The sequence below is a fragment of the Punica granatum genome, chromosome 7, assembly GCF_007655135.1.
Source record: "Punica granatum isolate Tunisia-2019 chromosome 7, ASM765513v2, whole genome shotgun sequence".
Taxonomy (NCBI): Eukaryota; Viridiplantae; Streptophyta; class Magnoliopsida; order Myrtales; family Lythraceae; genus Punica; species Punica granatum.
The window spans coordinates 4749401-4761748 of NC_045133.1; the positions used below are offsets into that span (position 1 = coordinate 4749401).

A 12348-nucleotide genomic window follows, 5' to 3' on the forward strand; every position below is an offset into this window, starting at 1 on the left:
GTTCAAGCGGTTCGACTGTTGTTCCTTTAAACAAGGTCTTAGGTTCAAATTTGTGAATGAATAAATCTTTGATTGGGAAAGTTTTACCCCTTAATGGACCGATTCAGCTTGATTAAATTAGTCGGGGGTTATTGGACTTTCGAATATTATAGTGACACTGCTAATCTAGTCGAGTCGGATCGGCCCACTAAGAGGTGAAGCTCTCCCAACAAATTTTTTTTCTATCTACAAGATCCGGACTTTTAAAGAAAACAAATGACGAACCACTTTAACCAACCATATATTTGAAACCATTCTTACACCACATGCCAAATTTAAAACTTAAAAGTTTTTCAAAAGCGCATGATTTTCTTTTATTATTATTTTTTTCCCTGTTTATTTATTGGAATCGTGAATCTTGTAAAATCAATGCGGCGGAACATGAAATCTTAGAAAGATGTTTTGGGAAGCTTTTGTAGGTTGTGATAATTGTATTGTCGAATTATGAAAAAAAATAATAAATAGTTGAAAGAATTTAGTATTAAAAATTGAATTAAATGATAATTAAGATTAAAAAAAATTGAAAAAAAAGAAAAAGTATTAATTGTTTTGTTGAATTGAAGATAAGTAGAGTTAAATTGGAGTATAGTTAAAAAAACCTTTTATTTGCCAAACAAAAGAGGTGAACCAATAAAATGTTAATTGAGTAATAAGTAATTTCAGCCTCCGTAAAAAGAATAATACAAGTTCGAATTCGAAAAAACGCACTTGTTAGGAGAAAGAATAATTTTGAATTTTCGATCTCTTAAAATTGCGAAAGTATGTCTCTCGTGATTTTATTTATTTAAAAAAACTATCAACAGGGGTTGATTCAAGCGGTTCGACTGTTGTTCCTTTAAATAAGGTCTTAGGTTCAAATTTGTGAATAAATAAATCTTTGATTGGGAAAATTTTACCCCTTAATGGACCGATTCAGCTTGATGAAATTAGTCGGGGGTCATTAGACTTTCGAATACTATGGTGACACTGCTAATGTAGTCGAGTCGGATCTGCCCACTAAGAGGTAAAACTCTCTCAACAAATTTTTTTTCTATCTACAAGATCCGGACCTGTAAGGAAAACAAATGACGAACCATTTTAATCAACCATATATATTTGAAACCATTCTTACACCACATGCCAAATTTAAAACTTAAAAGTTTTTCAAAAACGCATGATTTTCTTTTATTATTTTTGATTGTGATCAGGCTGGAGACTGGCACTGGCAGAGGCACTGAATCCCACGGACACAAAATTAGATTGAAGCAGAGAAGGCTATGGAAGAGAGAGAGAGAGAGATATATATATATATATATATATATGGATCGATTGATGGATGGAGTGAAGGGGCCGGCCGGATTTATGTGGGAGGTCTAATAAAATGGCATGGGCTTTGATTAAATGATGAGTCGTGAATTGCAAGGGAAACCTGAGATGAGATTGCAATTAATGAGTGATTAATTTGGAGCATCTTTACCCCCAAAATCTGCAATGCATGGCCGGCAGAGTCCAACACTTGTGTCCATGCTCATGCAAGCATTGCACGCACTACCAGGACTTGCCCCCTTCACCCTCCATATTGAATTCAATGCTTAATTGCACAACGTGTGAAAATTATACATAGCCCAAAAAATATTTTTTTTACCAAATCACAAGGTGACTTCATCAGTCGATTGGCTGATCATGCGGTCTGTCGAATTTTTTTTTTTGAATTTATACATTTTAGATAATGTTCGTTCACATGAAATGCAGTTTGCCAATTATCTCGTTTTTATTAGCTTTCTAGAACATTGGTTCCTGGGTGAGATTTTTGTGAATCGTCAAAATAAGGAAAGTGGTAATTAAAAAAACAAATTTTTTTTTTGGGTAAGAAGGTTATTCTTGTTTAGGGGTTTGGTGGGAAATTTTGAATTTCCTTGTTTATGTGCAAAAGAAGGATTATAAAAGGCATGAAATCTTAGAAAGATGTTTTGGGAAGTTTTTGTAGGTCGTAATGATTGTATTGTTGAATTATGGAAAAAATTAATAAATAGTTGAGAAAAAGTAATGATTGTGTTATTGAATTATAAGGAAAAAATAATAAATAATTTAAAGAATTTAGTATTAAAAATTGAATTAAATGATAGTTAAGATAAAAAAAATTGAAAAAAAAAGAAAAAGTAATAATGGTGTTGTTGAATTGAAAATAAGTAGAGTTAAATTTGAGTATAGTTAAAAAAACCTTTTATTTGCCAAACAAAAGAGGTGAACCGATAAAATGTTAATTGAGTAATAAGTAATTTCAGCCTCCATAAAAAGAAGAATACAAGTTCGAATTCGAAAAAACGCACTTATTAGAAGAAAGAATAATTTTGAATTTTCGATCTCCTAAAATTGCGAAAGTTTGTCTCTCATGATTTTATTTATTTAAAAAAACTATCAACAAGGGTTGGTTCAAACGGTTCGACTGTTGTTCCTTTAAACAAGGTCTTAGGTTCAAATCTGTGAATGAATAAATCATTGATTGGGAAAGTTTTACCCCTTAATAGACCGATTCAGCTTTGATTAAATTAGTTGGGGGTCATTGGACTTTCGAATACTATGGTGACGATGCTAATCTAGTCGAGTCGGATCGGCCCACTAAAAACTGAAGCTCTCCCAACAAATTTTTTTTCTATCTACAAGATCCGAACCTTTAAGGAAAACAAGTGACGAACTACTTTAACCAACCATATATTTGAAACCATTCTTACACCACATGCCAAATTTAAAACTTAAAAGTTTTTCAAAAGCCATGATTTTCTTTTATTATTTTTGTTTTTTTCCGTGTTTATTTATTGGAATCGTGAATCTTGTAAAATCAGTGCGGTGGAACATGCTAAATCCATGGAACCTTAAAGCCCCATAACTGATGATTAGTACTTCTTAGCCCAGTAAATGTAGTTCAATAGATTGGCTAGATTGAGAATGCAAAGTACGGTATAGTAAAGATCCAGACGGGCATGATTAAGATCGTTTCGTCCTAGCCATTCCCGCCCGAATCTCCCGCTCATGGAGTTAGTGATTGTAACTAGAACAGAGCTCAGGAAACAACCCATCGAGGCCGAGGACCGAGACAGGGCCGTGCTTATGCTCCTCATCCGGTTGGGCGCCTCAGAGTAGAAGAACTCGAGCATCCCACCGAGTGTAAACATGTTGGAGACCCCGAGCAGAAGGTATTGCCAGACGAGCCAGAAGATGGACAAGGTGGTCTCGCTGTTGACGTGCTCAGCACGCCGCCTGGTCTTGACTAGGGCGGCTGTAGCCATGGAGAAGGAAGTGAGCCCAAGACAAAGCCCGAACCTCCTCGATGGCTGGAAAATGCCACTGTTTTTGGCCCCGAAAAAGGTGGGCAAATTGCTCGTAGAGCGGGACTGACGTGAGCATGATCACAAGCGGGAACAGGCTCAGGGACTGGGTCGGGATCTTGAAGCCGCGGATGGTCCAGTCCATGATGAAGCCCTGCTGGACCGTGAAGGTCTGGAGCTGGACCAGGCAGCAGTTCATCATGACCGCGCTTGCAAATATGGGGAGGAGGCCAATAAATGTCTTTGTCTCTTCAACTTCGGATGCACTTACGTTGTTATCAACGAGTGCTTTGTCTAGGAACCTGCATCGGTAGTTATCGGCTTTCTTCATCAGTCGAATCCACAAAGAAAGACATAGTTTAGTTTCCGATGGCGTACTATCGATGTTACTTTATCACTTACTCGACATCGAACCAAAATAGTTGTCACATAACATTGTTGATCATTTGGCATGGCAAATGCTTACTTGAACTTAGCACTGGAGCTTACATCAGCTTGGAGTGGAGTGGCTCTTTCCGAGGCACAGGCGTTAGCTACCTGAGTCGGCAAAGCCTTTCGGTTCCGAACGGCGGAAGCGAATACCTTGATCCGGAAGACGCAATACTTAGCACATCAATGTAATATCTATATGTATGGGTTGTTTTATTACGGAAGTACATGAAATTCAGACCTTATAAATCCTATTGAATGGGCTTCCACCAGGGAGTCTGTATCTGTAGATTGGGAAGCCTCCCACAAAGACGAAGAGGGCAAAGCCCAAGGCCACGAGTGAGATCTTGAAGACACAGTTCCATTCCAAGTTCTCCGCGACCCATACCATCGCGGTGTAGGTGATGAGGCTGCCGAAGCTCATGGAGAAGAAGAACCAGTTGAAGAAGGCCGAGACGGCCCTCTGGTTAGACTGGTCGAGCTGGTCGGCCCCGTGGGCAAGAAGAGCCGCTTTGATCCCTCCGAGACCCGTGGCCATTGCTTAGATCCCCATGTATAGGACCGCAGCCTGGGAGCGATTGGGTGTTCTGCTCCTCGGCGGTTTTAGTCCCGGTTGGCGGGCCTGGACTGTCAGCAGTATTAGTCCCTGTAAACCGATCGATACGAAACATGTAGCTCGGTGAGCTGCATTGACGGAGCCAAATCAATGACACAACAATTGGATCAAGTAGGACCTAAGACTACATTACTTCTTTCTTTCTTTTCTTTTTGGCCGGAAAGACTGCATTACTTCTTAATTCCTTCCAACTGATCTACTCTAATAAAATGGGCACAAAAATGATATTGGTTACGACTGTTTCAGGACGAACAGATCGATCAACCTGGCCTTTTTCTTTTAGCGTAGCAGGACTTCATGATCGTTTCCTAAGAGAACTCAATACCATATAATCATCGTCGTGATGACCCGTACCAGCAGTTCAATGGTGCAGAAGAGCGCAAAAGTCTTGAACGTCGTGAGGAAGGAGTCGCTGATGAATCCCCCGAACAAGGGAAACATGAAGGCGGTGCCCGTGAAGTTGGTCACCGTGTTCGCGGCCTTGGCGGTTGGGTAGTGCATCGCGTGCTGGAAGTACAGTATGAAGTTCGTCGCATAGGTTAAGAATACCAAATTCTCCAGAACCTCCACCACTGCAGAAAAAAAAAAGTACGAATAGGAAATCAAACAGAACGGTAATTGACATCACAACAACCTTCAAAATTGATGCGATAATTTCTTATACTAGGATATAGGCCTATCTTATAATCGAAAAAAATATGATGCATAAATATCATATTTCTCTGCTAATAATAATAAATCTATTTTTTCAAAATATTATCGTATCTTTTAAAAATGTCAAATAAATAGATCTTTCAAAAATGTCAATGAAAAAAATATACGTCAAATCAATTCCACATGGGTAATTTCCCTTCGGTAATCAGATCATTAGGACTGTAATTACTGCTCAGCACCGACTTGTCCTGATCACGGATTCACGGAGTACTTTACCAATTGACCCATAATTTGTGGTTTCCGCATGCACGCAATTTTAATATGACCTTTTTTTTCCCCTCCTTCCTTCTATAGAAATATGAACAAATCACTCCCGCAAGTAAGGGTGGCAGCTCTGGCTCCGCCGTGCTTCTTAGAGCATGCTCTCCTCCCTCGCCAGTCCACGACCTCGGTCCTTTCGATGTTTGTCTCAGTATCCTGTCATGCCAAACATATCGAGTTAATGATTTTCGAACAACAGTTTCAGAATATTCGCAAGTACTGGACGCTTCAAACAACGCTCAAATTCTTTCTATACGATGGTTTCTCGATATGCAAGTGTGAAAATCGGATAGATCGGCGATGGACTATGTCGACCACCACATTCTCCTAGTAATTGATTATACCGTACCATGATCAGTATCTTGATGTGAGGATTGATGGGGGGCGCGGATCAAGAAGCACACTGCAGAGCTCATCAAATTAATGAAATCTCCCCGTCTCTCGAAGCATTGAAGAGATAGTTTGATGGTTGGGGAAGAAAAGAAAAATTCTTTCTAAATTTTTTTTTTTGGGTCGAAAGTCTGCATGTCGGGAAGGGCGTCACTTTGTGCCCAATGTCGACACTCACACATGCATTGTGCCAAGAATTGCTCCTTGGTTTGACGGGAAGATGTAAGGTGAAATCACTTTGAAAGTTATTGCATTATGCATGTTAGTAAATTACTAAAATTTATAGTAAATAATTTAATCTTAAATAAATTATATATTTTTCAGAGAAAATTACACATATTTTAAGAAATTAGTTTGGATAAATTAATTAAACAATTAGTAAATTACTTATATTTGGATTAGAATGCGCGGTTTTCGAAGAGCTTTTACTTACAATGCTAGTAAATTACAAGAATTTTGAGATAACTTTACCTAAACTTTTAATAAAGTCGAGTGCACCATGTTACCACTTTTGGTGATTGCACGTTAGAATCTCCCAGATTTGACACATTATTTTTCAAAATATAATATTCAATTTCTATAAAAACTTGCAATTCTACATATTGATTTTGATATTTATCCTTGACAACAAACAATCATTGTTGATAAAATATTTATGTGTACACTGACTAATCCAGATTCGAATCGAGTAAATCAATTTAAAAGATAAAACTCTCTAAATCATGGAATGCATCAATTCATCAGACTTGAATCCAATGAACCAATCCACGTCAGTAACAGACAATCATGGTTAATAGAAAGTATCCAATGAACCAATTCATATTGTTCAAACCTGCTCGGACGCCACTACCGCTCTTCTGCCTGTGATGATGATCCGCTTTTAGTTCGGGAGATGCTTGGAGTGATGTTGCTGGTCTATTCCAAAGACGGCACCCTGTGCTTTTCTAGAACTTTTGTTGCTTTGCAAGTGGTCTGGTAGTTGCTGGATTGGTCAATTCCATTGGGACTTCCCCCGCTTAGCTGGATTGATTGGCTCCTCGATGCCCTCTTCGGTTTAGCTAGACTAGTCGGCCCACGGTGCCTTCCCTGGGACCGGACTGGTCGGCTCCAAGGCGCCCTCCCTAGCTTGGCTACTTTGATCAGACTTGTTAATATGTCTCTGTGAAGAAATTCCATGTTCGAGTACCAGCTCAAGACCACTCGTTACAATACTTCTTTATCGAACCTCTCCTGGAGTTCAATAGAAAGTAGTTTTCCACGTGGATAATGAACTAGGCTGAGGATCCCCTCCCGGTGTTTACTGGGATCCATGTAGAAACATTGTAGGAGGTCGAGATCATGATTTTGGTATAGGAATGATTTCTACAATTGTCTCATGTGCTAATTATTCTACACATTTTTCCCTTTGCGAGTAGTCCCCGTGGACCTACCGATCTTTCTGCTCTTGTAACTATCTCTTGGTCATTTTCCTTCTTGTACTCATTTTGTTGTTGGAATGGATCCTCGTTGCCTTGTTGTTGATCAAGAAAGATCATGGATGATAAAAAGAACTCTTATCATTCTTCGATGTAATAGAAAGGCCCAAAACAAAAGTGGGCTCACTTATGGGCCTTATGTACCGGAGAGCATCATTATCACTGCTCCGACATATATAAAAGCTGATCTCAAAACCCTAGCCGTCTCTCCGTGCTTCTCTTTCACTGAGACAGGAGACCTCGGCAGCATCATCTCTATCAGGTTTCGATTCGGTCCATATGCATTCCCTTTGATTACGCTCCCGTATTTGAAATTTCTTTGGAATTGCACGGTAATTTGTGGTTTTGCCGGCTGGAAATCTTGTTCAAAGGGAGACTTTGATGTTGTTAAAGTAGCTGATTTTCATTTTGGTGCTTTGCGGTCTGCAGGAACAATGGCTGCCCCTCTGCTGTCGAAGAAGATCGTGAAGAAGCGCGTGAAGAAGTTCAAGAGGCCACAGAGTGACCGCAAGATCTCTGTTAAGGTATCTGTTCTGCTACTACTGTCATCTGAACTGTATTCCAAGTGATGAATGCATTTGCGCCAATTGGGTTCGTTAGGTATAGCTCTTTGCTCTGTTCACGTGCTGGGTATGTCTTGTTTAGCTGTAGCCTTCACTGCATTTCAAGTTGATATCCTCGTCATATCTCCGTTATCCATCGAGGCTTTGATTATGTCATTGGTCAATGAAGCCTTGGATTTTCGGGATTTGGTTCGTATTGCTCGTGTACTTCGGGCAGGATCATTGAATGTGTTGATAATAATGACAGCTTCATTGTAGGAAGTTGCGGGCTTTGTATACTGGCTGTTGTTTTTCTTGTATGTGTGTCGGTATCTGTGATGAATATGCTATATGCTGTTGGGCATTTTGCTTCTGACATAAAATTTACACAGGATAGAGACCTATGACATCAATTTTTCATTTTGCAGCCAAACTGGAGAAGGCCCAAGGGTATTGACTCGCGTGTTAGGAGAAAGTTCAAGGGATGCACTCTGATGCCCAACATTGGTTATGGCTCGGACAAGAAGACCCGCCACTACCTCCCCAACGGATTCAAGAAGTTTGTCGTGCACAATGTCAAGGAGCTTGAACTCTTGATGATGCACAACAGGTACTCTTTTTTTTATAGGCTTGCAATAGCAAGTGCTTTTTAGTTGTTACGGCAATTTTGGATTCAGGCCTACCTTGAGAATTTTTCAATTTTTCATTTTGATGGTTCACTGCTTCTGCATAGTCCGATCATTAGGGAAGATCATTTCCAAATATATAGTTTAAATTGGGATGGTTTTGCATATATGTTGTACGCTCGAGACCTAGGTTGACTTGCCTATATTCATTTGTCATCTAATTGTTGCTTGTGAGAATTAGAAGTATCCAGTTTTCCTATTTTTCTCGTTCTATAAATTGATGAGGAACATGCTAAATTGTATTTGGATTCTAAGAACAGCTATGAAATGCAAACACATCTGCTCCCCATTTCCCTAGCTTTTCAACAACTCGAATAATGAAAATTGCAAGATTTTTCTTGATCCCTTTGCCATAACCAAGTGAACCCAATTTCTAGCTAAATTGCCTGGTTTGACTGCTACCTCATGTTCTGAAGTTCAGAAAGCTCATAGCATTTATGGGCATACAGCTGGAAAGGATAGAGCTCCCTATCACTTTCTTATCAAACTGTCGAGTTTGGTGTGTTTGCTTTTGGTGCTAACTGTTTGTTCCGTGATGCCTTAATTCATCGCATCAATTATAGCTTTCTGCCTCTGCTTTCACTAAAATGAACTGTTTACCTAAACTGCTTCGGCTTGTTTTCAGGAATTACTGTGCTGAGATTGCCCACAATGTCTCGACGAGGAAGAGAAAGGATATCGTCGAACGGGCAGCTCAGCTCGATGTGGTCGTCACCAACAAGCTCGCCAGGTTGCGGAGCCAGGAGGACGAGTGAACTTAGGTACAAGATGAAGATACATTCAAGTTTTTGTTATGAAAACGTGTCACTTCGTATCTTCTTGGACAAAAGTTCGCACTATGATTTTGTTTCAGCTTCAGTATTTGACTCGCTCTATTCTTAAATTTATGTACGGTCAGAGTTGCGAACCTGCTGCAATTTTGGATTATCAATGCTTCTTTATCAAAGTTGTTGCGAAGCCTCTGAATCAATGGTCCATGTTTCCGCGCTAATGGGTTAAAGCCGGATTGTTTCCGGTCTTCGGCCAATCACTTCCCGAGTTCATGTCATTAGAGATAATACTATGCGTACCATTGACATTTCATTTCATAGTTTCATTGAAAATCTCAGTGATAAGTGAATGGCCGATAATTTTATTGTCTAATAAAGCCCAAAGAGCACCGCAGATCAAGTTGACTGCTGAATGAATCATTAGTTGCCAATAAGTACCATCAGTTTATAACAAACGTCATTCGAAGTGCCATGAAAAATATGTTGCAACCATAGAGCCCAAAAATTTCAATGCAATTGTTCTAATCGTTTACTTGGAGACTGATTCTTTTGAATCTAATCGAGCAAATTGAGTCACTGCTGATCGTGTCATGCAGAGGCTATTCGATATACGTTGATGAGCTCGTTTGGGTTTAAAACCAAGTTTTGGATATTTTAAGCGCTCAATAGAATAATTGCTCACGTAATTAAGTAAAAACTCAATAGAATAATTGCTCACATGATTAAGTAAAAAATGTTATCTGTAAGTGCTGAAAATTTGGAATTCTTTCGTGTTATATTTAGCTAACATTTATATATATATATATATACGGCACTTTGATTTAGTTGTTTAATATTTATATTATTTTTACAATTTTTTTGGAAAAAAGTAAAAACGAAAAAACAAAAAGAGGGAATGGAGATCATCTTGATCGATGGCAAACTAGGTAGTGGAGGCTTCGAATGCGGTCATCACCGTCCCAGACGAAGCCGCTAGCTGCCTCACCGATCGCCAGCGTTAGCAATCTCGGTCGTCTTGGCAGTGGTAGTCGGAATAGGAGCCCTCACTGCGTGCTCGGGATCTCTGCTCTCTCGCTTGGATTGAATTATTTGGAGTCTTAGTCGATTGAATTATTTGTTCGGTGTCTTATCTATTGAAGTCTCCCAATCAATGGAGGCCTCAATGCAATTTCCACCAGAAAACGTGGTGGAATGGTAACGGAGGCATCTAAATAAAGGTGGGTCCTAAGTCAAAAGAAGTAGACTAATGGAGCTATATACACTTCAAAAGCTAAGGTTAAATCAGTTGGTTGAGAGCGCACGAAGTTAGGTCGGACGCAATTTTCGCTCGACTCGACCGATGACGAATGAGGTCTCTCTCATAACAAGGACCCGAGTTTTTGCTCCTCACTAGAATGTCAACGTTCTATTTAGATTAATCTGAGCGTAGCATGCAGAAGATAAAAATCGACGCCTCTTTTATCATTTTTAGAGTGATTTTTGCGATCATTGTTACTATAGTATATTGTTAGATTAACTATAAACGATTGTGGTCCCATCGCTACGATTAATTTGATAGGAGGGCAAGTGATGATCAGGCGACCATACATGCTTCCTTTATTTTGGTAACAAATTTTGATCTCCTTTCATTTTTTCGGCCGGAGGCCAGTCCAACTTATCGAGGTAATTGAGATCCTTGATTTTCTGTGGGTCCCATGAAGTGCATTGAAGATTTTAACTGCATGTCAAAAGGGGGAGGCTTTCTCGAAACGAATATTTAGTACAATAACACTTATTATCGATATGATATAAAGGTGTTAGATGAAATTCTTATCAGTCGGATTTATGTATCATTATGTTATGATCTCTACTATTCTTATATTTTTACGGATCTCCTTTACAACCGAGGAAAAAGGAAAGGGAAAAGCTTAAAATGAATTACCCATCACCATAGAAGCCAAGTGGTGCTCCCATTTGAATAATTCGCGGGGCTAAAATCGCACGTCCAGCTCGACAGTGAGCATTGTGTGGTGCTGAATCAAGGTAACATCAATATCGAACTGAGAAATACTGAAAAATCAATCTTGGTCGATCATAAAGTCGGGTTTCATCCGTAAAGGTACGAGCATTTGTTATGTTATTGACATCTGCATTGCTAAAATTCCTCTTTTCTTGTTGAACATAAATGCATCACGTGACTTGTCCCGGACAACTTTTTATAATATTCAACTACCCGACCAATGTGAGTTGATTCAAACGGTTCGATATTTGTTCCGTTTAAGCAAAATCTTAGATTCAAGTCCTTGTGAGTGCTGAAAATCAATGCTGGGAGGGCTTTACCTTTTAGTAATCCGACTCAGCTCGATTGAATTAGTCGGAGTCTAATTGAACTTCCAAATATCGTGGTTCACGTCGAAAAATCAATGACCCAAGGTCCACCTTCTAGTTCTATCTGCGATATGTGGCCATTAGGGCCCTTTTCATCAATATCAGTAAATTAAAAAGTAGTAATAATTATAAAATTTCAGAAATTACATTAGATTAAAATAATAAACGAGGCTTAATAGGTGTATGAAAATATGGTTTAATGATGCTATTTTAGGCTGAGTCATAGTACATGGGCTTGGGCCCCACGACAGTTCATGAGATGGGCCCATTGCCTAACTTGTGGGGAATGCCCTTTTAATGGATGGCTCGTGCATGGGTTTCCCATTTTCGGTTGCAGGACTTGACCTTTTCTAGTTGTAGGTACATATATGATTTAATATGGATCAAGTTTACGTTCCATGCTTGATTCCCGTGTTGTCACATTGAGTTTTGGCTCCTCTTTTTCCCTTCTCCAAGCTGTACAACAGCGGCTGGGCAATCATTCGATGCTTGGGATCGGCTTATTCGGCCGCAACCAAAATGGCAAAAGGTGGAAGAAAAGACGACCAACGAGTCTTTCACATGCCTGAACTTTAAATTTTTTTAAATTTTACTCCAAAAATATGTTTATACTAACATTTTTGCCCCCTTGCTCCCCTAAACTTTGAATTTTTAAAATTTTACCCCAAAAATATATTTATTATAATATTTTTGCCCTCCCGGAACAGAAATCCTGGCTTCGTCCTTCTATTGGTTTAACGCGACCAAATCAGCA

General features: G+C 39.3%; 1 protein-coding gene and 1 pseudogene across 2 annotated transcripts; one reads left to right on the plus strand and one right to left on the minus strand.

Annotated features, from left to right (window-relative positions):
* Positions 1-2852: 2852 nt before the first annotated feature.
* Positions 2853-7482, minus strand: LOC116213699 (annotated as a pseudogene).
* LOC116212625 (60S ribosomal protein L32-1-like) lies at positions 7358-9423 on the plus strand. 2 transcript variants are annotated; one of them, XM_031547251.1, is made up of 4 exons: positions 7358-7491; positions 7659-7753; positions 8200-8381; positions 9083-9423. In XM_031547251.1, the coding sequence occupies exons 2-4, from the start codon at positions 7664-7666 to the stop codon at positions 9210-9212; spliced, it is 402 nt and encodes a 133-aa protein (XP_031403111.1). In that variant the 5' UTR covers positions 7358-7491; positions 7659-7663; the 3' UTR covers positions 9213-9423. The 2 variants fall into 2 exon arrangements, with proteins under 2 accessions (XP_031403111.1, XP_031403112.1); XM_031547252.1 differs by lacking the exon at positions 7358-7491 and adding an exon at positions 7540-7561.
* The last annotated feature ends 2925 nt before the right edge of the window (positions 9424-12348 follow it).

Excerpts from the sequence above, each read along its gene's own strand:
- LOC116212625 (XM_031547251.1), top strand. The coding sequence starts at position 7,664 with ATGGCTGCCCCTCTGCTGTCGAAGAAGATCGTGAAGAAGCGCGTGAAG. Across the intron at positions 7,754-8,199 it reads ACCGCAAGATCTCTGTTAAG|CCAAACTGGAGAAGGCCCAA; the intron begins GTATCTGTTCTG and ends TTCATTTTGCAG. Across the intron at positions 8,382-9,082 it reads CTCTTGATGATGCACAACAG|GAATTACTGTGCTGAGATTG; the intron begins GTACTCTTTTTT and ends GCTTGTTTTCAG.